Below are 27,269 nucleotides of genomic sequence, written 5' to 3'. Positions count from 1 at the left end.
TCCAATGTCAATTTTCAGTCATCACCTTATCTCTCCTTTCTACTTGACTAAGCACTACAATCTAACATAGTTGGACCATGCTCCCCTCTTTCGAATACTTGCTTTACATGGGTTCTAAAACACTATACTCTTCTGATTTTCATCTTACCTTAAAGACCACTCTTCTTGCTCTCCATTTCTGGCTCATTCTATTCCCCTTTCTCTCTTAAGGAATGGAGGATCCCAGGGCTCAGTCAGATCTCTGTTCTTTATGTAAGCTCACTCCTGTTATGCTCTCATCTAGTCAGGTGGTTCAATACTCTACACTGATGTCTCCTAAATTCATATACATGTTGGACTTCTGCCTTTAACTCCAGACTATTATGTCATATTGTGTACTTGACATTGCTAAGGCTAAAAACCCAAGAATCATCATTAATTCCCCCACTCTCCTCCTTCTCTTACACATATACACACACGAAAGAAAGTATTAATGGTACTACCTTTAAAATTTATTCATGATCCAACCATTTCTTATCATTTTCATTGCTATAATCCTAGTCTGAACTACTATCACCTCTCATCTAGATTATGGCAGTATCCTCCCAAATGGTCTTTCTGCTTTCACCTTTCCCCTTTGGTCTAATATCAACAAAACAGAAGTTAAATGGTAGCTCTTCCACTACACCTCATTAAGATTTATTCTTATAAAGTGGTCTACAAGGTCCTCCACACATACTTTCTTATTTCCATCCTCTACTGCTGCCCCACTGCTTGCTCATCTCTACTGACAATAACTTCCTGCTGTTTCTTGAACACATTTGGCAGGATTTCATATTCAGAGCCTCTATACGGATCACTCCTTAAGCCTGGAATATTCTCCCCCTTAGATATACACATTGCTCTTGTCTCAATTCCTTTAAATCCTGCTAAAATGTTACTGTTTTAGAGTAGCTTTCCCTAACTGGGCATTCACCAATTTCTCCATCCCATACTCTTACCTGCCCTGCCTACTTTATTTTTCCCCATGATACTTACCATTTTCTAACCACCTAGTTTACTTTATATTGTCTCCTTCCCCCCAAATAGACTAAGCTCAATGAGTGGTAAGATTTTTGTCCGTTTTGTTCATCATTCTTCTCCACCTAGAATACTGCCTAGCACATAGTTGGTACTCAATAAATATCTGCTGAATGAATTAAGCTCAAAAACAATGAATATTATTTAAAAATTAGGATGGCAGTCACACACATCTGCTTTAACTCAAACAGCACTGTGAAAAGCAGGTATGGAGGTTGGGGGGAAGAGGGAAGTTGAGAGTGAAAGCAGTGTGAGCTTCTAGAAACGTCCTACAAGTATCCAAGACCTAGACTAGCGTTTAGACAATAAGGACTGAAAGAAAATGGAGGTTAGGAGAGGCAGGTATATTGGCTACCTAAGCATGAGAGTAATAGAGAACCTCCTGAAGCAAAGAAATTGGGATTAATTAAACAGTCTCTAAACCTGGGTGACTAGGCAGGTAATGAAACAAGGAAAGCGTAAAGAGGAAAAAAAGGTGAGAAGGAAAAGTTTTAACTTTTATTTAATGGAGAATCTCGGATCTCAGAACATTTTAGGTGGCTATGTTCCACAGATAGCTGGAAATGCAGGTCAAGTCAAAACTCAAAAAAAGAGAATGGAGTATGTCTAGAGATTTGGACAGTAGCTAAAACTATGAGCACAGCCTCACTCAACTAAGAAGTGTGGGTACAGTAAGAGAGTGAGAAGAGACTCAGAGTGTAATCCTAGAAAACATTAACCTTAAGGAAATTACATTAGGTGACAACTTTGTAAAGACCAAGAAACAGAACTAAGAGGCATTAAAAAGCAAAGAAATTTCAATAATGATGAGATGTGGAACAGCAAGGTGTTTCACTGGCAGGAGAGATAAGGACTGAAAGGTTGTTAGATCTGGTGTATCATGGTTCAGTGATGGTCCTGGAAAGAGCAGTTTCAGACCATGGTGCCAGAAGCAACCAACCTATACTAAGATCAAGAGTAAACAGATGGTAGGTGAGGAACAGGAGGCAGCTAATTTAGTTTGTTCTTACAAAATCCATTGTGGTGAAAATAAAAAGCAAGCCAGGAGCTGATAACTTGAGGAGAGGCAAAATAGAGGAGAGGTTGTAGAGAAATTGTTGATGTGCTTTTCATTTGTATTTTTTAAATGGCTAAAAGATATCCAAATTTATTGTAGGCTGAGTGGATAAGGATAGAATAAAAGGATGGAATAAAGTGATAAGAAAGGAAAGAAAAGGGATAACTGATAAAAGAATGTTCTAGAACATCACGAGAAATGAGAAACAAGAACACAGAGTACCATCCAGTGCAATTAAAAGACAAGGTTAGCATTAGTCAAACAAAACATGGAAGGCCAAACTCTGATAGTACAAGTTCTGTGACCACAAGCAAGTTACTTAATTTCTTTCAGACTCAGTTTCCACAATCACACTAACAATGGCATCTACTTTAAGACTATATTGAGATTATAATAATCTATAAAAAGCTCTTTAATCACATTACCTGGCAAATTATAAAGATTTAAATGTTCATTATTGTCATGTTTAGGAGGAAATGATACCACATTTTTCTTCCTATACATCTAAAATAAATGATTAGGTTAGAAAGAATTCTAAGTTAAGTGTATGTCTGATAACCCTCCTTCTTGTGAAATAAGAAATAAGGTCATATGTAGAACTAAAGGCAGCAAAAAAAGCAAGAGAAGAACATTTGAGAGATCAAAATTTAGACAAGAAGTTCCAAGTGAAGATGAGGTCTACTAAAAGGAATACATAAATAGAATACCAAACTAGTACCAAAAGAATATGTACAGAGAATTGAAGGAATGGTGAGTCTTGGGTTTCAGAAAGATCATTAACACAGATGTTGAAAATCAAGAAACGTAATTTTAATAAATCATTTGACAAAGTTAATCATGATATATTTACGAATAACCTGAGGGTGTATATAGCACTGTATTATAATTTAATTCATTTGCTAAACAATCACACCAAAAGCGAAGAATAAAAAGATGAAAACATAAATGTCAAATTCAAGGAAGGTTTCTAGATGTAGGACTACAAGCTCTGTCCTTTTCTTGTCCCAATCAGTATTTTCAAAATGATTTAATATATTAGAGGTTGCAAAAGCAAATGCCTTCAATGAATGGCTAAGCAACAGAATGTAAATGTGTGAAGCCAAAATGTGTAATGCAGTAAGGGGTAGTGGTTGATAAATCAGATAGACAGTACAAAACATAACTAAAAGCATCCTAATTCATAAAAATACTAACAGAATGTGCTAGCCAAATAAAACACACCAGGGGATGAATTTGGCAGTCAGTTTATAATTTCTGACTTTCACATAACCACCAAAGATTGACACAAATCTACGAATGGCTTAAAATGGAAGACCAAATAAGAATTTAAAGAACTCTAATAGTCTGGAAAGCTAAGCTAAACCTACAATATAATACAAAACCCTGTGATTAAACTCAAAGTACCAATTTATTATGTAGACTGACAGATAAGACTTGACAGTAACTCACTTGGAAAATAAATGAGAGGTATAACTGAAGAGAACTCAAAAGGCAATCAACATTGAGACACGCTTAATGAAAAAATGCAATGTTAGGTTACAGATAAAGTACTATGTTCAGATCAGTAAAAATAATTCTACTCTGCTTTTGCACAGTTCAGGCTTCATGTGACGTACTGATGATACCCATTTTTAGGCAATGTATTTTATTCATAACATTAACAAAGCAGAATACATCAGAGGAAGGTCAAAGAAACCATGTCTGCTATAGGTTGAATGTTCTAAAATACTACCCTATGAGAAATATGGGGGCTTAAATTATACTAAATATGACTACTACTTTGCAGAGTAACATAAATCTCTGCTCATAGATACTTTGTTTTTTTTTTTTTTTAAAGATTTTATTTATTTATTTGACAGAGATCACAAGTAGGCAGAGAGGCAGGCAAATAGAGAGGAGGAAGCAGGCTCCCTGCCGAGTAGAGAGCCCGATGCGGGGCTCGATCCCAGGACCCTGAGATCAGTACCTGAGCTGAAGACAGAGGCTTTAACCCACTGAGCCACCCAGGCGCCCCTAGATACTTTGTCTATTCACTCCATTTATCACCAAAAATTTCCAATTTCTTTAGAACCATAGAGGAAGTCTGTCCATTTTGTAGGTATAGTATAAATGACCATATGCATTTAAAAGCCATCATTTTGGGGACACCTGGGTGGCTCAGTCAGTTAAGTGTCTGCCTTAGGCTCAGATCATGATCTCAGGGTCCTGAGATTGAGCTCCACACTGGGCTCTGCCCTCAGCAGGGATTCGACTTCTCTTTTTCTGCCTGTTCATGCTCTCTCTCTAATAAATAAATAAAATCTTAAAAAAAAAATAAAATCTCCAAAAAACTGCATGATGTACAATTTAGGGAGTATTTCTCTCAGTGGTTCAGTTATTCCTAGTTATCACTTCTATTAATAAACTACTCCCTAACTGCTCATAACCACTCCTCTAAGAACTTCACTCTAAAGTCATTCATTCAGGAAGAAATTTAAATGACAAAATTTTGATCACACCTAATGACAACTAAACAAGAACTGGGAAAAGTCCATCCTACATTTGGAAAACAGATAGTACTATGATGTTCTTATCCTCAGATGATTTTTGAAGTCAAGGAAACAAAATTACTGGAGGCTGCAGTTCTAAGTAGAATCATGCTATAATTCTAAAAATTTGATGGGATGTGAAGTGACATATAATAGAACCCAATAATAAGACATTCAACCAAGTATCATGATAGTCCAGGATTCTCCGCAGAATTGAGTTAGGGAACTTGTACTAACAAAAAACCCCAACAAACAAAAAACAAAAAAACTTGAAAATGGATGTGTTTTCTCCAATGTTGTGTGCCAGGTTGGCTAGAGATGGGAATAACACTGACAATAAAGTGGGTGTGGTTGAAGGAAAGAGAAATATTCTTTTGCTTGGGAGAAGTGGGGTAGGAAAGGAGGATAAACACTTGGAATACAACAAGATTATGGTAAGCTTCATCTTCATCTAACACCATTAACACAAAGTAAACACCAAACTATCAAGTTAAAAAAAAAAAAAAAACCATAAATCTACCAGAAGAAAACGTGAATGCGTGTGCAATCCTGGAGGACAAAATATCTATTATAAGCTATTAAGGAAATTGATGCCAAGTTAGATCACACAAAAATGTTAAACTTTTACACTAGTTTCTGAAAAAATAACAACAAAACCAGAACCAAATTATTAAAAGACAGCATTTTTGTCCTCCAAAAAGTATTAGAATTAATGAATTCAGTAAAGTTGCAGAGTTATAAGATTAATATGCAGAAATGTTGCATTTCTATATATTAATGATGAAGTAGCAGAAAGAGAAATTAAGAAAACAAACCCATTTATACTTGTATCAAAAAGAATAAAATACCTAGGAATAAATTTAACCAAGGAGGTAAAAGACATGTACTCTGAAAACCATAAAACATTGATAAAAGAAATTAAAGATGACACAAACAAATGGAAAGACAGACCATGCTCAGGGACCGGAAGAATGAATATTGTTAAAATGTCTACGCTACCCAAAGCAATTTAGAGATTCACTGCAATTCCTATCAAAGTACCAACAGTATTTTTTTCACAGAACTAGAAGAAATTATAATCCTAACATTTTTATGGAACCACAAAATATCCCAAATAGCCAAAGCAATTTTGATAAAGAAGAACAAAGCTGAAGGTATCAGAATCCCAGATTTCAAACTGTACTACAAAGCTATAATAAAACAGTAGGATACTGATATAAAAATAAACATATAAATCAATGGTTTAAAAAAACGGAGCCCAGAAATAAACCTACCCTTACATGGTCAATTAATCTATGATGAAGGAAGTAAGAATATACAATGAGGAAAAATTCTCTTCAATAAATGGTTCTGGGAAACCTGGACATGCAAAAGAATGAAACCAAACCGCTTTCTTACATAAACCACCAAATTCCTAAAAGAAAACATAGGCAATACATTCTTGGACATCAGCCTGAGCAAAATTTTTCTGGATCCATCTCCTCAGGCAAGGGAAACAATAACAAAAATAAACAACTGGACTAGAAAACCATCAACAAAATGAAAAGACAGTGAATGGGAGAAGATACTTTCAAATGATCTGAGAAGGGGTTAATATCCCAAATGTATAAAGAACTCATACAATGCAACACCAAAAAACCCAAATAATCCAATTAAAAATGCGCAAAAGACCTGAACATTTCTCCAAAGAAGACATGCAGATGGCCTACAGGCACAGGAAAAGATGCTCAACATCACTAACCATCAGGGAAATGCAAATCAAAACCACAATGAGGTATCACCTCATATCATCAGTATCAAAAAGATAAGAAATAACAAGTGTTGGCAAGAATTTGGAGAAAAGGGAATCTTCATGCACTGTTGGTGAGAATGTAAACTGGTGCAACCACTGTGGAAAACAATATGGAGATTCCTCAAAAAATTAAAACTAGAATGGCCATAAAACCCGGCAACTCCATTTCTGGGTATTTACTTGAAGAAAATGAAAACACAAATCTGAAAAGATATATGTACCCCTCTGTTTATTGCAGCAGTATTTACCGCAGCCAGGATATGGAAGCAACCTAAGTGTCTATCAGTAGATGAATGGATAAAGAAGATGTGGTATATACACACAATGGAATATTTCTCAGTCATAAAAAAAAAAAAAAAAAAAGGAATGAAATCTTGCCATTCATGACAACCTGGAAAGTATTACGTAAAGTGAAGTAAGTCAGACTGAGAAAGACAAATACTGTATGATTTCACTTAAACGTGAAATTAAAAATCAAAAGACATAAACAAACAAAACAGAAACAGACTCATAAAGACAGAACAAACTGATGGTTGCCAGAGGGGAGGGAAATGGGGGGACAGGTGAAATACATGAAGGGGAAGAGGATGTACAAACTTCAGCTTTAGAATAGCTTATATAGTACTGTAATAACTCTGTGTGTTGACAGATATAGTGAGCATGTCATGATGGATATAACTGTCGAGTCGCTAAATTGTACAATGAAACTAATATAACATTGTATGTCAACTATAATTTAAAAAATTTGACAATTTAGCAAAAATATTTCTGCTTACATATGACAAAGGACTAATTTTTAAGATACAAACAGCTCATTAATTATGATCTATGTCAATAATAAAAGACTACCATTCCATAGAAAAAACTGCAAAGGGACATAAACAAATGGCCAATAATGGTCCTACCAATGGGGAATAAGAATTAAGATATGCAACCCCATTCATAATTAAAGATACATAATAAAAATAATAATGAGCCACCACTGTTCACCTATCAAATTAGAAAAGAAAATTCAATCTAAGAAAACTAGGGTTTGGAACAGGGTTATGTCCAATGTGCACCATCACACAGTTCTGGATAAAACCCAAACTCTTACAACCTTTTGGGAAATCAATGGGCTAATAATATAGTCATCCCAAAGCTAAGACATACAGACATCAAACTCAACTCAGCAATGCCATTTCTAGGAATCATGTGTATGACAATGTATGTCTGTTCATGTGCATACGCAAAGACTGTTGAATTTGTGGGGAGCAAGAAATTAAAAATAATCTACCTTCTGAAGTATGGGCTGTGTACAGTGACTTCCTTTCAGAGGATAGAGCATGAAAAGGGGGTAGGGTAGGGGGAGTAACTTTACAGTGGAGAAAAATGAAAAATATTAGGTCAGCCAGGTGATCTAAGGTTAGTAACAACAGCTACAAGTTGTGCTGATACTATGTCCCCTTGATATGATGTGATGAAATGGCACTGTGGACTTTTTCAAAATAACCAGTTTATTATGAAATAAATATTAAACAAACCCCGGTAGTGAGGCAGCCTATCAGTACTCCTCAAAACTGTCAAGGTCATCAAAAACAAGGAAGCCTGAGAAATTGCCAGTCAAGAGGAGCCTAACAGACACAGTAACTAAATGTAATGTGGTAGCCTAACTGGGATCATGGAAGAGAAAAAAGACATTAGATAAAAACTAAGGAAATCTAAATAAACTATGGAATTTATTAGTAGTAGCATAACAATACTGATTTATTAACTGTAATAAATATAACCTTACTTACATATTAACAGTAGGGGAAAATTGGGTGCAGTATCTATGCATAAAGACCTAAAATGCTGTATTATAATATTTTTGGGGAAAGAGGGGCAACATGTTCCAAAATAATATTACATTATTATAACAATGTAATGATATTAATTAATAATAATAATATTAAATATAATAATTAATATTATTACATTAACATGGGATATATGTGCTCATATATGCATACAGGAAATTTACCTCTAAGGAGAGGGATTTGAGGATTTAGTGATCAGGGTAAAGAAGATTTTATTTTTATCTACTGTCCTGTGTTATTTCAATTTTTATACAACATGCATTGTAATAATATTTTAGTGCCACTGGGGCGCCTGGGTGGCTCAGTGGGTTGAAGCCTCTGCCTTCCGCTCGGGTCATGATCCCAGGGTCCTGGGAGAGAGCTCCACATCGGGCTCTCTGCTCTGCAGGGAGCCTGCTTCCTCCTCTCTCTCTCTGCCTGCCTCTCTGCCTACTTGTGATCTCTGTCTGTCGAATAAATAAATAAAATCTTTAAAAAAAAAAATTTTAGTGCCACTAAAATACTAAAATAACATAAAAACAAGGTGGTAACTGATATTCAAAATAAAGTCCTACATTCACATCTTTAAGCAAACAACAGTTATCAAACTTGGTGTTATAACATTTGTAAGTCATGAAGAGGTCTTGATAATTCATCTACCTCAAGAATTTTGCATTACCTATGTATTCATTCTCTAGGTCACACTCTCACTGAACATGTCAGCATTTCATCAGCAAAATGTTCATACAGAATGAATATACACAATTTTAAATAAGAATTCAACACAAAATTTTAAATAAGAAACAAACGGGTTATTTAGGAAATCTCTTTATTTCAGTAAATAAAATTCTCTGCTGTCAGCTATTTTCAGAAAGTAAGGAAGGTGAAAGAGGGAAGGAAAAGGAATGAAGGAGAGTTGTATTTTGTAAACTAGACCACGTATACACTTAGCTATAACTTTGCACAGCATTTCTGTATGCACACCATCTCTGTACTTGAGATTTCATTTAATTAAAAAAATAATCCTGTTCATTTAGGGGAGCTGACCTTGACCTAAACAATCACTTAAGAACCCACTTCCAACCCCAGCCTCACCTGCACTACTATCCCCATACTCCTATACTTTATGTACCAGAAATTTCAAAATACTTATATTTCTTCTATACAGACTATGTTGTCTAACCTCACCAAGTCTTTCAAACATCCTGTACATCTTTTTTTTTTTTTTTTTTTTTTTTAGATTTATTTATTTGAGAGAGAGAGAGAACACAAGCTGGGGAATGGGGGCGTGGGAGAAGCAGAGGGAGAGGGAGAAGCAGACTCCCCGCCAGGCAGGGAGCCTTAAGTGGGGTTTGATCCTGGGACCCCATTTTGACCTGAGCTGAAGGCAGACCCTTAACCTACTGAGCCACCCAGGTGCCTCTGAATATCCTGCACTTCTAAATTGACACACACCTATTTATTTATCTAAAGAGCTCCTCTCTCAAACCCTGAATAAGTATCACTTCTCCTACGTAATTCCTTTGCTGAATTACTTTTCTTTATAGTACTTTTGTTCATCTTCCAAATAATGGTTTCTCCATGTGTCATTCTACAGTGTATTTCTTTTCCTGTCCTTTTCAAATTGATTTAGGCAGACATTATACTTTGTCATATACCTAAAACACTATATACAGTATTAGTAAACTGAAATGAATTTCAAGAATTCAGAGAGAGTAGATGATTGGAAGAATACAGACTTTACAAATGGAGAGTCTACATTTGAAATTGGCTCCTGTGGTTGGTTACTAACTATTCAACCTTGAGCAAATTCTTTAATTTAAAATTCTAAAATTTATAACTTATAATAAAATAGTACTATTACCTACCTTGTAGCACCAAGATGACTAAATGAGAAAAATGCATAATATGCACAGAAAAAAACACTTTATGTATAAGATCTAACAAAAAATTTAGTGTTTTTTCATCATGATTTAAGACATATAATCTCTATAGTAATCAAAAGAATATCTCTAAGAATATGAATCTGATAAACCATATATCATTTATTTGGTGTTTTTAAGTATCTATTGTAGTATATGTTTTATAATGTATTAGTACAATGGTACAAATTCATTGTGCTTACTTAAAATTTATTTACTGATGGAGTAAACAAAACAAAAGACAATCAGCATGTGTTCAATTATTACTTTTCAGTCTATTCCTCTACAATACAAAATGCACCCACTATAGCTGGAAGTCTCCATTTTATTCATCTTTTCTACCCAGCATAACAACTTCACTAAGCTGTTCATAAAGTGTAGAAAGTAAATGGGGAGCAGGACTTCTGGAATGGCAGAGTAGAGAGCATGGAAGATCTCCTCAGCAGAACAAATATTTAACTGGTAAAATGATTAAAAAACAATCATTTGAAGTATCCGGTATTTTTTTTTAAGGGCATACAGCAATGAAGAAACAAATCTCGGTAAGAACAGCAAGAGTCTGTGGCATTTTAGTGAAGACCTGCTCCCTTACCCTGATAACCTACTTCCATGTCTGGGAAGCTCTATTCAGTAGGTCTACTGGGTAGCTTCCTCTCCTCTCAGCTCTAATCTGGGGCTATGGTTTCACCCCAGGAGGGCAGGCTGTGTCCCAAGATGCAAAAGATCTATTCCAGTTGGGCAGGGCCAAGAGGACTGTGTTACCCTTTCCTCATCCAGTCTCCAAAAGTAAGTCAGAAGCTCTACGCCAGGCATAGCAGGCTGGGGACATGAGAGTCTCACCTTTAACTTGCTCTTAGGGTAGAGCACCCAATGCTGGGAGTGGCAAGGTGTGAAGAACAGGGGCTGCCACTGCCTATCCTCCATTGCCCACTCATAAAGTGGGGGTGTTACTTTGGAAAAAGTGAGTCTTCACACTTAGTTCTAGCACAGTAGAATAGGGATTCTGTCCAGGGAAAGAGGAGCTAGCTCTGCCTACAGACCAATTTTATTCATGACACAGTAGAGAAAATGCCATGCCTATGGGCATTGTCTAAAAACAATGGAGATCCTTGTGGAGGCTGGGTAGGTCCCTGACAGAAGCAAACAGGCAAGGCACCAGAAGTTGAAGAGAAACAAGAAAAGACACAGCCAAAAAGAGCCTACTTGGCAACAGTCATCTCTGGAGGTCATTAAGGATATAAACAGGTACTAGGTTGTGCAGGATGTGGGGGGAGACGTGAAACATTACCCAGGTTGCACACAGATACATCAACACACAGTAAAAGCATTAATGGCACAAGGGATTTACAAGCAACCTCAAATCAAACACTGAACAATAAGCTACTCTGATCCAAAAGCAACTTCCAGGAAATAAAATCACATTCATCCCTAAGTCAGAAAGAAAGTAAATGCCAAGGCTGCACCTTCTCAGAGGCAATCAGGGGGGAAATCCTAAACTACTGGTATCTGGTTTGATCTGTGGCAAACATAGACTCCTTGAACTGAGAAGTGGCACCCAGGTCACTTACACATCCAATGGTAAAGGATAAAAATATAACTGGCTAAGGGAACTCAAAGCACAACCTTGACCAGTAAGTGACTCTAAAAAGATGTCAAATCAAGACTCTTCTCTTAAGAAACTAGAAAAGAACGGGCAAAATAAACTCACAGCGAAATGTAGTAAGGAAACAATAAAGAGAACATAAGTGAATTACAGGATAGAAAAGCAATTAACAAAAAAATCAATGAAACCAAAAGTTGATTAAAAAAAAAATCAAGAAAATTGACAAACCTTTGTAGAGCTAGACTGACGAAGGTAAAGAAAAAGACTCAAATGGTGAAAATAAGGAATGAAAGAAGGGACATCACAAATGGTCTTACAGAAATAAAAAAAAAATTAAGAGAAAAGTATGAAAAACTTTTTGTCAATAAGTAAGATAACTTAGATAAGAAGAACAAAATACCAAAATGGACAAGAGAAAAAATAGAAAATGTAAATATACCTACTGCAAGTAAAGAAACTGAATTAGTAATTTTAACACTAAAAGTTTCATTGGAGAAATCTACCAAACTTTCAAAGAAGAATTAATACCAGTCCCTCATAAAAACCTTAAAAAAAATACATATGTGTGTGTGTGTATAAAATGATTATACACCATGATCAAAAAGGATTAATTTGTTTATCATTTCAGAAATGCCAGTAGGTTTTAGCATTCAAAAAATTAATGTAATCACCTTAGTAATAGAATAAAGGACAAAAAAACATACAATCATTTCAAAAGATGGAGAGATAAGGAGCATTTGACAAAAGTCAACATTTCATGAGATGCTAAACAAACTAGGAATAAAAGTGATTCCCCTTAAATGATACCTACAAAAAAGCCACAGCTAACATCATACTTAAAAAGAAAGACTAGAGGGGCGCCTCGGTGGCTCAGTGGGTTAAGCCTCTGCCTTCAGCTCAGGTCATGATCCCAAGGTCCTGGGATCAAGCCCTGCACTGGGCTCCCTGCTCAGCGGAGAGCCTGCTTCCCTCTCTCTCTCTCTCTCTCTCTCTGCCTGCCTCTCTGCCTCCTTGTGATCTCTGTCAAATAAATAAAATTTTTAAAAAAATTAAAAGAAAAAAGAAAGAAAGACTAGATACTTTTTTCCCCCTCTAAAATCAAGAACAAAATAAGGATTTCTGCTTTCATCTTTTCTCAACCTTGCCCTGGAGGTTCTAGCTGGGGCGGTGGCAAGAAAAAGAAAATAAAAGGCATCCAAGACATTATATTTTGATAAAAAGTTCAGCTCATCAACTAGATGTAACGTACCAACAATAGAATCTCAAATATACAAAGCAAAAACTGACAGAATTGAAGAAATAAACAATTCTACAATAGTTGGAGACTTTAATACACACTTTCAATAATGGACAGCATAACTAGATAATAATTGGAGACTTTAATACACACTTTCAATAATGGACAGCACATCTAGATAAAAGGGCAATAAGGAAATAAAAGATCTGAACATTATAAACCAAAAGGATATCTATCAATCTATCTATCTTTACATCCCAAAAGAGAATACACATTATTCTCAAGTGCACATAGGATGTTATCCAGAATAGGCCATATATTATGCAACAAAACAAATCGCAATGAATTTAAAAGGAATGAAATCATATGAAGTATCTTCCCCTACCGTAACAGAATGAAACTAGAAATCAATAACAAAAAGAAAAAAATTACAAATGTGTAGAAAGTAAGTATCACTCTAAACAACCAACAGGACAAAGAGAAAATTAAACAACACACTCTGGAAAAAGAAACATTAGAATACACTTGCGATACATGAAAACAGAAATCCAACATACCACCCTCTAAGTGCTATCTTCACTGCACTCAGTGGGAAATCTAGAGCTGTAAATGCCTGCATTAAGACAGAAGATTTCAAGTCAATAACCTAACTTCACATCCTGAAGAACTCTAAAAGAACAGGAAACTAGACCTAAAGCTAGCTAATGGAAGGAAATAATATAGACCAGAAATAAATAAGAGACAAACAAACAAACAAAAAAACAAAAAACACCTAAGAAAATCAAAAGTTTGCTCTTTGAAAAGCTAAAAAAAACTGACAAACCTTTAGCTAGATTGCCAAAAAAGATACAAAAAACATCAGAACTGAACATGAGGATATTACTACTGACCTTACAGAAATAAAAAGGATCATAGCAGAATACTATGAACAAATGTGTGCCAACAAATTAGATAGCCTAAATGAAATCAGTAAATTCAAGGAAACACACCAAATATTAAACTAACTCAAGACAAAATATAAAACGTCAACAAACCTATATAAGAAGTAAAGAATGCATCGATCAGTAATCCAAAAACTTCCCCAAAAGTAGTCTGAGACTAGACGGTTTCAATGGTAAATTCTAACAAACACATAAAGAATTAACAATTCTTCACAAACTCTTCCCAAAAAAACCGGAAGAGTTTAAGTGTTTAGTTAATGCCTGGTGTACAGTAAGCATCATACAAGTTTTGGCTATCATCACTACTACTACTATTATTGTCCTGAAACAAAGGCTATTTATTCTTTTCTAAAAATTCTCCAAAGTAGACACTGTACAACCTCTCTTTGTTTAGCAATTATTATTGAGATATTTTTAAATGCTACATGTCTAATACACTGATCCTGCAGAAAAGGACATTCTACACTAAATAGTACAGACCCTGGAGAAAGACTGCCTAGAATGGACTCCTAATGTTGCCACCCAGTAGCTATATGACTCTCAGGTAGCTTACTTAACTGCAAGTGCCTCAGTTTCTTCTATAAAATGGGGGATAATAACAGTACCCATTCTTCACTGGGTGGCTATAAGGTTTAAGTGAGTTATAAAGTACATGTAAAGTGCTGAGAGCAATATCTGATGCATAGCAAGTGCAATATATATTTGCTACTATTAAATTGTAATTTGCAAAGTAGGAAGTTAATGTTTATTAAGTGTTAATTATATGCCAAGTGCTACAATAAAGCACCTAAACATTATTATACTTTTTTTCTTACAAAATCCTTACTATACAGATGAGAAGGGGAAAAAGGCTTAGAAAGATAAATATCTTGCCTAGTCACACTGCTATCAAGTGGCAGAACTGGGATGTAAACCCCGTTACAAAGCCAGAGTTTTTTAATTTTCAGAATAGATTCACCCCTACCCTTTCCTCTCCAGGGCTAGTGACAAATAGGCATAATAAAGCACAGCACTCTTCTCTTTGATCCCAGAAGCAGTGGTAGAATCCTTTCCTTCTATACACAGCCCTCTACACAGTTACTATCAATAGAGCAAAGCTGGTATGAAGAATGAAATCAATCTGTCATCCTTGCTATTTAAACTGCCTCTCATGCAAGTAGAGGGAAAGATTTTTTTTAAGGAAGGCTATTTCTTTATTATTCAAATTACCAATCTATGATTTTACAATCTAATTAATTTCTTTATTATTCAAATTATCAATCTATGATTTTACCAATCTAATATTTTACAGGTAAAATATTTTCACATGTAAGGTTAACTTACAGAAATTTTTCTAAAAAAAAATTTTTTTTTTTTTTTCAAATAAAATTTGAGTCTCCTGTAAAGACACAATGTGGTTTACATACTATGTCCGTCCTTAAGACTCCTAGGGTTCTACAGAGGTGAGGTGCAGCTCAGGAAAGACAACATTAGCTGGTCCTATACCCTAGTTTCAACCAAAGCAACTTTATTTTCTACCTATTCTTTTTATAGGATAGGGTTCTTCATAAAATTTTATTTAGGGGCAAAGCAACTTCTACTATCAAATACCGATAATGAAAAAACACAAATTCACGAAAGTATCATAAGCCTAGACTTATAAAACATTCAAAAATCCCCATTTTTGTCTGGTCAAGGACAAAGAGTGCTACTTCTTCTGAACTAAATCAAAGTTAGTTAAAGCCTACTGAGTAATCTAAAGTATACTGATTGACTACCTGATGCTCTAGTTACTATATCAAACACTAATAATTCCAACCAGATGACTATGACTAAGACTAATTAGGTCACACCTCTGCTTTCTATCCTGACATAATTCCCCCTTCTTTCAGTTACTATGGACAGTCTTCTCCCCAGTTATATGCTAAACAATTGCTAAAGAAAAATAGTCTTTAAAATGGCAGGGTGGAGCAAAATAAAGACAATTTTACCAAAACAGACGTAACCTTCCAGTCAAACTGTGGTCAGTGGTAATATCTGTTAAATATTGCAGTAATCCTACTCTAACTTCACCCAGAGCTGAAAAGTGCTTATAGATAAAAATTATGATGAAGCCCTGGGGGTAGCACAGTGGAGGAATACTTAGGGAGTATTATACAGTTCAACAATTCAATGGAATACTGTATAGTCAATAACTACAAATACTATGAGGCAACAGAGAAAGTTTTATGAGATCTTCAAAGTTTATAAGGTTATAAATAATTATTCATACAACTATGTAACATGTACAAATGAAATGAGATAGGAAAGAAAGAAGAAAAGAGGAAAGGAAAGGAAAAGAAAAATGAAAAGAATGGGAAAGGAAAGGAAAGGAAAGGGAAGGAAAGAAAAGGAGAGAAGAGAAGAGAAGAGAAGAGAAGAGAAGAGAAGAGAAGAGAAGAGAAGGAGGGAAGGAAGAGAGTAGAAGTCAAAAGTCAGGATAGTGAGTAAAAATTGTTCTTCTTTAAAGTTTTCCAAAAAGGGAGTAATAGAGGCAAAAAAAGAAAGAAAGAAGAAAGAAAGAAAGACCAAGAAAGAAAGAAAGACCAAAAAAGAGAATGAAGAAGGCTCAGGACAGATGAGAATCCATACAGACTCAGAAGGATGAGATATTCAAAGAAAGATGGGTAGAAACCCAACAAAAGAGGGGTGAGATTGAAATCCATATAGTAATTAAATGAGAGAGACAGACAGACAGACAGGTATCAGAGTTGAAGAGGAAAAAAAAGTCTGAGCAGGTGACAAACCAAGAGAGGGACAGAACCCCAGAGACCGAAAGATAGAGACCCAGAGCCCAGAGTGAAGGAAGCAGAAACCCAGAAAATAGAGACAAAAGGAACAGAAGAGACTGAGAAAACGGTAGAGAGGGAGAGATGAGGACAACAATAAGAGAGTTATGAAATGCTGCCATATACATCAACCAAGTCTTTCAAGCTTATAATCCTGAAACACTGAATTCTTCTCTTTTTCATCCTCACAATTTCTAAAATCGTCCCCCTCATTGCCTGCTCACATCTCCTTTAGGCTTATGTTCTGACCACTGATGTCTTGTCCAGATGTTCCCCTGAGCTCTCTAAAACCCTGAAGAAAAACTCTTCATGGAGTACTGAATCTCAGTCTCTTCACAGAGGTTTTTTTATTGTTGTTTTTTGTTGTTTTTACTGCTCTGTCCTAGACAAAGGACCTACCATACCCAAAGGCACTGGCTTCCTTGCAGTTCTCCCAAATGAAGACTATTCTCACATTCTAGGACCAGAAGGCAGTACTTGGCAAACTGTTGGCTCTTTACTGTCCTGGTCTCAAACATCCCCTCTCCTCGTCCCAGAACTCCGAAGAGTTCTACCACATGGCTACACAATTCTATCAGCCCAACCTTGTCAATACCCTTTCAGCCCAACCTTGTCAATACCCTTTCTCTACTTAGCACCCACCCTCCACTGTCAGCTACCACTACCACCTATGAAATCATACACGTATCTGTCTCATGGGGATTTCTATTTGCATGTCCCAGAGATATCTTGAACTATTATTATTTCTTCCCCCAAACTCTTCTAATATATATACATAGGTAGTACATAATGCTTCTGTTAGAAAAAATGCCTACCCAATATAGGACTGTCATATTCAGAGAGAAATCATCTTTAAAAATTTGTAAGAATTCCCTAAGATACTTAGATCCTTTTCTAAAAGGCAGTTGTAAGTTCACTCTCAGGACTCTTAAGAGTTAGAACTGATAACTACAAACCTGAGTTCTCAACCTGAGAACAGAACCTCTCTTCTCATTTGGGACATATTAATTTACTATCTGGTCTCGTGAGTGATGTTAGCCCTGCCAGAATAATTCAGAAGAATGGAAGTGGAGATCATGAGTAGAGCAAGAAGAAATCATCTTTTTGGTGGCTAAAAGATCATGGGAGGTCCTGAACTGGTGTATTTCTGCATATCTTCAGAAAACCTTCCCTTTTTGTTAAGGAAGAAGGATCATTATCTTCAGCACTATATCACAACTTTTCTATTTTTTTTTTATTTTTAATGAAGCTATCTAAAACTAAGAGGAACTTTTTTTTTTCACTTTGGAAAATTTACAAAGCTCAAGAGAAAGTTTCTGAGATAAATAAAACATTAGAAAGTACATTTCTTTTTTATAACAGAGGTTCAGTGTCCTCCTGGTTAATCTCCCTTAAGGACCTCTCAATTGCTCTTTATCTGTAAGACCATTTATGATAATAAGCAGCTCTGACAGCGGCAGGGAGGGAATCTGTCCACTGCGGTATACAGATAACAGTCCACTGTCACTCCCGAGGCAGGATTAAGTGAGGGTGAGGGCAGACTGTGAACAAGGCTTTCACCAGACCAAACCCAGATAGGTCAAACTTTTGATGCTGCCACAAATAGAGCCTTATGTTTAAAAGTTTGACAGTCTTCCTTTTCTGCTCTTTATTTTCGTAAGCATTAAATGAGTTAATATTTGTAAAATACTAAACACAGTGTCTGCTGTATAGGGAAAGCTATATAAATAAAGTAATCATGAGAAAATGTTTAGGGGCTTTGTAGGGAGTCCTTTGCAAACCAATCTCCATGTAATCTAGTGGTTCATGGAACAAATAATTCTGACCTTTACTTTCCTCCCTGGGGTATTATAATGTCTAGCATCTAATAACAAAAGTCATGAGGACGCAAAATTCCATTATAAAAGTGCTGTGAACATAACAGATGGTCCATAATTTTATTTGGGAAGGGACAGGAAAAAGTAAAGATGTCAGAATAGATAAGATTAAAGACATAACAGGCAGTTTGCTACGTTAAAAAAAAAAAAGGTAGCATGAACCTCGTAACTGGCTTTAGAAACAAAAGGGCTCAAATACTTAAAAGGGCTTACACTCCCTTAAATAAGCACCTGAGAAACAACAGTCACTAAGGAGACAATTTGCTAATTATGGTTGCTAAAACATTAGCTATGACTGAAACTGACACAAACACATTCAAATATTTAACATTTATGTATCCACAGGAGGTATATCACAATTGTAGCTTAACACAAAGGAACATTCCCATATTACAGGCTTTGACATGAAAAAAAGAACTTCTAAGGAAATAATCTAAATAAAACTTAATGGAAAATGGTTAAACACTGGTACACTGGGAAATAGTTAAATAGTTATATGAAGTAAAAAAAATACTGTGCTTAGAAATCAAGAGGAATTACGGATCTAGGAACTTTAGACAGTATATACCAGAAATCTGAGGTCCAAAATATCAATTGGTCTTCTCCAAAGTCATATTTGTTTAGCCAAAAAAATTAGGTAGTTTATTATTTGTCCCGCCCTCTCAACCCAAACCAGTGAAGTAGAAAGTAAGGAAAATATTGAATCTGGGGAGAACAGAGAGTGAACAGGCAGAATTAAGCAAGTAACAGAAGAAACTGATTTTCTGTGCTTCCAAACTCCAGTAAGCACAATGATGTTAGTTATAGTTACTGTCATTATATGAACAGAAAGACCCAAAGGGCCAGGGATGCACAGCACAAAGTCTCCTTTAATTATCCTTCGCTTTCACAAAATTAAATGTGATCATAAATAGTGGCCACTTAAAACAAGCTTTGTAGTATTACACCTTTCTAACTTTTTCCTCACCAAAGATAGGTTAAACTTGCCTCCCAGTGTTTAAGTCTCATTCTAGTCCTACCAAAGTCTTCCTGTTTCCCCTTTTCCTCCAATACTTCCACTTAAAATGACATAATTTCCCCCGCCTAATAAACAGGTGGAACTATCACGGGGCTCCAGAAGCACCTAAGGAACACAGAAAGTTTAAGATAGATATACATATATATATAAAGAACTAAAGAAAAATATTCTAAAAAAGAAAATTCTTAAAAATCCATTCCCTTTTTTATTTCATAAATAATTTCTGATATGACTAATGATATTCAATGATTATATCTTAAGTTCAGAATCACTAGGGCCTGTGTTTTAGAATTCTTCCGTTCAATTAGCAAAACTGTTCTGCTAGTTGGGCTAGGGTGGGAGATGTAGTAGAGAATGATGACTAATTTTAGAATAATAACAAGTCTATCATAATATTCAGTACACACTTTCTGCAAGACCTACCTTCTCACCACTTGAGTAGAAGAAATAACGCAATCGGACTATGTTACAGTGATCTAGCTTTCTCATGATTTGGAGCTCACGGTTCTGAAAAGGAAACACATGAAAATATTTTTTAAAGGATAAATACTATTAACCATATTGACTAAAATTCGAAGAACTCATAACATTAAACACTACAAAGAGCAGGCTATGGATATGTTACTAAAAAGTATGGTCTAGGGGGTGGGGGCCTGGACAAAATAGGTGAAGGGGAATGAGAGGTACAAACTGCCCACTGTAAAATAAATAAGTCATGGGGATGAAAAGTAGGGCATAAGGAATATAGTCTATAATACAGTAATACACTTATCATGGTGAGAATTTCATAACCACTGAAGCACTACATTGCACACCTAAACTTAATATTATATGCCAGCTATACTTCAGTTAAAATTTTTTAAAAGTAAAAAGATAACAAATTTTAAACAAAATAAAAATATGGTCTATAGACCAATGCTGACCTGCAACCTGTTTTTCACTAGCCTATGTTATTAGTCTACTACTTTCTACTACTCTGAAATAAGACAAACATAGAATTGAGAATAAGTGCTTAGAATGTTTTATAGAAATTTGATATAATAATTTCATATCTGTGAATCTTATAATAAAGATTGGGGCCTAAACTTTGTATTTTTTTAATTCCACTTTTCTAATAACTGATTTATACTGTATTTTACAAAAATATCAGTCTTTGATGAACTGGAAATTTTTAAAATTAGTATTTCACCACTAATAGCTTGAGAAGCAGTGTGTACAGGATGTTAAGAGATAGATGGAATAAGCTACCACTATTGTAATCTTCTACAACTATAATAAAAATCAAACTTCGCACTAAAGAAGTGAATTTGGGTGCAAAGAGCTCTTACAAGCCCTACTATCTTCCAAGATACAGTTAAAAAAAAAAAAATCCGAGAGCCCAAAAGAAGGGCTAGCTGCTAAGTTAAAATATGCATGCTAGAAATTGTACAGTCCTGATAAATTTATAGACCACACAAATAATTTTTTCCTTTGGGGAATTTCAAAGTTATGTTCATTCTTCATGAAAATAAAGCATTAAATATGATGCCTTCCTTTGCAGTAATAAATGTGAAGAGTATATATTAACAAAGAAGATAAATTCCAAAAATATACTTGGCTATCAGAAGTCTAATAAATAAAGGCCAAATTACATAACACAGAAAAAATATTACAAAGTACTGGCTATATGCACAGGAAATATAAAATTACAATTTTGGGAGAGCTAAAAAACATACAGTAATATACCTGGGAATCTGGAAGGAAAAATTCTTTATGGTTAGAAAAAGAAGCCGCCCCCCTCCAAAAAAAGAGGGGTTGGGGATTGCACAGCAGATGAGGAGCTTAATAAGCAGAACTGTCCTACAGCAGAGTGGGTTCCAGTTCTTAGAAGATGATACCAGAAATATGCAAATGTTTAACCTCCTCTAGAAACTTCCAACTGGCTCTACGATTATTCTAGCATGTCATCTCGGGAAAATTGGAAACTCGAAGGGACTCTCCTCTATCCCTTTAAATTGGCTATGAGAGCTGGGTTCATGTACAGTGATATTTGAAATTCTTTTATAGGTGAACCTGGGTGGCTCAGTTGGTTAAGCAGTTGACTCTTGATATCAGCTCAGGTCACAATCTCAGAGCCCTGGGATGGAGCCCCATGTCAGTCTACACACTCAGTGGGGAGGCTACCAAAGGATTCTCTCTCTCCCTCTCCCCTTCCCTCCACTTGTGCTCTCCTTCAAATAAACAAATAAATCTTTTTTAAAAAATAAGAAAAAATTTATTTTATAGAACATCAATCTTTCATCCCATGACTTGTTATAAAATGTCTATAGCTGAAGTAATAAACAAAAAAACTCAGTACAGTATAATTGCTTTAATAAAGATAACAGAAGTCACATTCTAAGTTTTAATTGTGACAGAGAACACAAACTTCACCAATTTAAAAACTGAGTCTGTTTGCATTTTAAACTGATGCTGAGTTGGGAAGTATATCTATACTTTGCCAGTTCACATCTATATAGCTAGTTTTGTGGAATAACTGCTAGTAAGCTAAGACTCTCAAGATATTAAGATTAATATGGTTTTTAAGATTGTTTTTCAACATAGCAAACTATGTTAAAATAAGCCATTTTCCAGACTCATTAACCAAGTTATAAAAGAGAACTATTAAATTCTCAGATAACAGAAGCTGTGTAAGTTTACGCATACCATCTTTTACCAGAAAGAATGCATAAGTGAAGCAAATACATGGACCTAAATATTCATCCACCCTTACTCTTTTGATATATTCTATTCCTTTTTAAAGTCTTAAATTTTCTCATCTTCAAATTCCCTAAAAGGTCTAAAATATAAATTTCATAGAGCAACATTTATAAGTATTAATCATATCAACACTGGGCAAACAAAGTTAATGCCTGAATGCATTTAAATATACAACTATCACAAGCCTAGCCATTGCTACTTAGTCATTCTTTATTAATTCACTAATGACAGGGGCGCCTGGGTGGCTCAGTGGGTTAAGCCGCTGCCTTCGGCTCAGGTCATGATCTCAGGGTCCTGGGATCAAGTCCCGCATCGGGCTTTCTGCTCAGCAGGGAGCCTGCTTCCCTCTCTCTCTCTCTGCCTGCCTCTCCATCTACTTGTGATCTCTCTCTCTGTCAAATAAATAAATAAAAATCTTTAAGAAAAAAATTCACTAATGACATACTAATTCTACACAAAACACTTTTATTCTACAAATACTGGGCACCTATACTGGTCATTTTTCGTAATGTTAAGGATATGGCTGTGAACAAGACCAACTTCCTACCTTCATGAAACTTACAGTCTATGGAGAAGAGTGAGGAAGAAGGAATCTTTTTTCACATAGCTTAAGGAGACAGAGCATGATATAGACAAGGAGCTGTATTTTGGATAAGGAAGTCAGAACACACCTCATAAAGGGGTAAGATCTAAACACAAACCTGAATGATATGATAATAACCATGTGAAGATATGTGAGAAGAGCACTGTAGTTTATAGGAACCTCCAAATGTAAAAAGAGGTGGATAGGTAATATCAAGAAATAGCTAGAAGAGTAAACTGATTGAGTAAAGGAAGAGAAGTTCAGAGAAGGTAGGCAGGGGGTATGTCTATAAACTCTTTTCATCACAGTAAGAAACTGAGTTTCATATTAAATGTAAAGGAAAGCCAAAGTCATTTTGATCAGGAAAATGACATAATCTGATTTACCCTTTTTAAAGGATCATTCTAAAAACCAAAGAGAATAAATTTGATGGAGAAAGTGGTTCAAGAGTTCTGTTTTCCATCTATTAAGTTTGAAATGTTTACTGGCCATCGAAGTGAAAATACTGTGAGGCTCAAGGAAGAAGAAGTTGAAGCCAGAAATATGCATTTGGGAGTCATCTTCAAAAATGGAACTTAAGGGTAACATGGGTGGCTCAGTCATTAAGTGTCTGCCTTCAGCTTGGGTCATGATCCCAGGGTCCTGGGACTGAGCCCTGCATCAGGTTCCCTACTCAGTGGAAAGCCTGGTTCTCCATCTTCCACTCCCTCTCTCGCTGTCTCTCTCTCTGTCAAACAAATAAATAAAATCTTTTTTAAAAAGGTGGTGGGGGGGGACTTAAAGCAAGGGAACCCAATGGTATCAACTAGGAAAGATATTTAGATCAGAATATATAAATAAATATTCAGAGGTATGAGAAGGAGCAGATCACATGGAGAAGTAATGAAGTAGGATGAAAAACAGGAGAGAATGTTATCTTTCAAGCAAATTAAAAAACGTTTTCAGAAAGCCACTGCAAATATCATTCTTAATGGAGAAACTGAGAGCTTTTCTGCTAAGGTCAGGAACACGGCAGGGATGTCCATTATCACCACTGCTATTCAACATAGTACTAGAAGTCCTAGCCTCAGCAATCAGACAATAAAAAGAAATTAAAGGCATCCTAATCAGCATAGAAGTCAAACTATCACTCTTTGCAGATGGTATGATACTATATGTGGAAAACCCAAAAGACTCCACTCCAAATCTACTAGAACTTACACAGGAATTCAGTAAAGTGTCAAGATATAAAATCAATGCACAGAAATCAGTTGCATTTCTGTACACCAATAACAAGACAGAAGAAAGAGAAATTAAGGAGTCAATCCCATTTAAAATTGCACCCAAAACCATAAGATATCTAGGAATAAACCTAACCAAAGAGGCAAAGAATCTATACTCAGAAAACTATAAAGTACTCATGAAAGACATTAAGGAAGACACAAAGAAATGGAAAATGTTCCATGCTCCTGGATTGGAAGAACAAATATTATGAAAATGTCTATGCTACCTAAAGCAATCTACACATTTAATGCAATCCCTATCAAAATCCCATCCATTTTTTTTCAAAGAAATGGAACAAATAATCCTAAAATTTATATGGAACCAGAAAAGACCTCGAATAGCCAGAGGAATACTGAAAAAGAAAGTCAAAGTTGGTGGCATCATAATTCCAGACTTCAAGCTCTATTACAAAGCTGTCATCAAGATAGGATGGTACTGGCACAAAAACAGACACATAGATCAATGGAACAGAATAGAGAGCCCAGAAATAGACCCTGAACTCTACGGTCAACTATCTTCGACAAAGCAGGAAAGAATGTCCAATGGAAAAAAGACAGCCTCTTCAACAAATGGTGTTGGGAAAATTGGACAGCCACATGCAGAAAAATGAAACTGGACCATTTCCTTATACCACACATGAAAATAGACTCAAAATGGATGAAGGACCTCAATGTGAGAAAGGAATCCATCAAAATCCTTGAGGAGAACACAGGGAGCAACCTCTTCGACCTCAGCCGCAGCAACATCTTCCTAGGAACATCGCCAAAGGCAAGGGAAGCAAGGGCAAAAATGAACTATTGGGACTTTATCCAGATCAAAAGCTTTTGCACAGCAAAGGAAACAGTTAACAAAACCAAAAGACAACTGACAGAATGGGAGAAGGTATTTGCAAATGACATATCAGATAAAGGTATAATATCCAAAAGCTATAAAGAACTTATCAAACTCAACACCCAAAGAACAAATAATCCAATCAAGAAATGGACAGAGGACATGAACAGACATTTCTGCAAAGAAGGCATCCAGATGGCCAACAGACACATGAAAAAGTACTCCACATCACTTGGCATCAGAGAAATACAAATCAAAACCACAATGAGAGACCACCTCACACCAGTCAGAATGGCTAAAATTAACAAGTCAGGAAATGACAGATGCTGGCGAGGATGCGGAGAAAGGGGAACCCTCCTACACTGTTGGTGGGAATGCAAGCTGGTGCAACCACTCTGGAAAACAGCATGGAGGTTCCTCAAAATGTTGAAAATAGAACTACCCTATGACCCAGCAATTGCACTGCTGGGTATTTACCCTAAAGATACAAACGTAGTGATCTGAAGGGGCACATGCACCCAAATGTTTATAGCAGCAATGTCTACAATAGCCAAACTATGGAAAAAACCTAGATGTCCATCAACAGATGAATGGATAAAGAAGAAGTGGTATATATATACAATGGAATACTATGCAGCCATCAAAAGAAATGAAATCTTGCCATTTGCGACGACGTGGATGGAACTAGAGGGTATTATGCTCAGCAAAATAAGTCAGAGAAAGACATTTATCATATGATCTCCCTGATATGAGGAAGTTGAGATGCAACATGGGAGGTTTGGGGGGTGGGAAAAGAATAAATGAAACAAGATGGGATGGGGAGGAGACAAACCATAAGAGACTCTTAATGTCACGAAACTGAGGGTTGCCGGTGGGGGGGGGGTCAGGAGAGGGTGGTGGGGTTATGGACATTGGGGAAGGTATGTGCTATGGTAAGTGCTGTGAAGTGTGTAAACTTGGTGATTCACAGAGCCATAGCACTGGGGCTAATATATTATATGTTAATTAAAAAATTTAAAAAATTATAAAAACAAAACAAAGATGTTTTCAGAAAAAGGCAGTGACCATTTATGTTGAAAGCTGCTGAAAGGCTGACTGAGATGAAAACAGAAAACTGGTAATTGGAAAGGGTAAATGCAGAATGCCAGTGACTCTTATAAAAGTGCCTTCAGTAGAACAGCACTAACAAAAGTCTGACTAGAGTGAATTAAAGTGGGCCTGGAAGACATGGGGGAAAGGAGTAAGAAGTCAGAAAGTTTCAAAAGGGCAATATTTCCAGCTATAGTGGAATAAAGAGATTGGCAAATCTGTTCCCCCTTAGAACCCCTATAAAAGGACAGCACTGTAGGGGTATCTGGGTGGCTTAGTCAGTTAAGTTATCTGACTCTTAGTTCAGATCCTGAGGTCCTGAGATCCAGCTCTGGGTAAGGCTCCTCACTCAGCAGGGAGTCTGCTTGAGATTCTCTCTCTCCCTCTGCCCCTCACCCACTCCCCCTCGCACAAGCAGACACAAGCTCTCTCTCCCCCTCTCTCAAAATAAATAAATAAATCTTTAAAAAAAAAAAAGGACTACACTGTAGAAACAACCATTTCAAGGCTCTGGAAATAAATCAAAGGCAACAACATATCAAGTAGCATTCACTCTTTTAAAAAAAGCTGCTAGACACAGGAGGCAGGACAGTAGGGATCAGTGACCTTTTTGCCAGGGGAAGCTACCATCTCCAACCAATGCTGCCCAGCTCAGAGACTGAGGCAGTTTTATCAGGGCAGGAGAACCAGGAATTTTGCCTAGAGAGGGAGCTACCATTCTTTAGTAAAGACAGAAAAACCCATGTCCAGTGGCAATGGCAGTAAAAATGGTAAATCTGATAGGAAACAAAGTGCGAAAGCTCACAGCTCTATTACCCTGAGGATAAAATCCCAGCTGGGGAAAATGACAGACTTGGCAGAACAATAAAAAATTTAACAGGGAGATCCTGGACATGAGAGGCACAAAGGGGATAAATAAGCTCTCCACATATCCCTGGTTGACTGAAAAGTTGTGCACATATGCAGGGGAAACCCAACAGGGCCTCAGACAAAGTAAAAGCTGAGGCCAACTTAAAAACTGGCCAAATTCTGGGGCACCTGGATGGCTCAGTCATTTAAGTGTCTGCCTTTGCCTTGGGTCCTGATTCTAGGATCCTGGGATGGAG

The 27,269-nt window shown here is 36.2% G+C and overlaps 1 protein-coding gene across 2 annotated transcripts in view; it reads right to left on the bottom strand.

Annotated features, from left to right (window-relative positions):
• The window catches only part of LOC111149921 (glycogen synthase kinase 3 beta), a 229,491-nt gene that overhangs the window by 110,126 nt on the left and 92,096 nt on the right, over positions 1-27,269 (bottom strand). For both annotated transcript variants that reach the window (XM_022507206.1, XM_022507209.1), the window contains exon 3: positions 20,082-20,165. In XM_022507206.1, coding sequence (XP_022362914.1) covers positions 20,082-20,165 — 84 coding nt within the window. The remainder of the gene's footprint in view (positions 1-20,081; positions 20,166-27,269) is intronic.

Source organism: Enhydra lutris, unplaced genomic scaffold (assembly GCF_002288905.1).
Source record: "Enhydra lutris kenyoni isolate GAN:26980312 unplaced genomic scaffold, ASM228890v2 scaffoldscaffold2, whole genome shotgun sequence".
Classification (NCBI taxonomy): domain Eukaryota; kingdom Metazoa; phylum Chordata; class Mammalia; order Carnivora; family Mustelidae; genus Enhydra; species Enhydra lutris.
The sequence above is the reverse complement of the archived record's forward strand: the minus strand, read 5'-3'. Positions and strand labels throughout refer to the sequence as shown.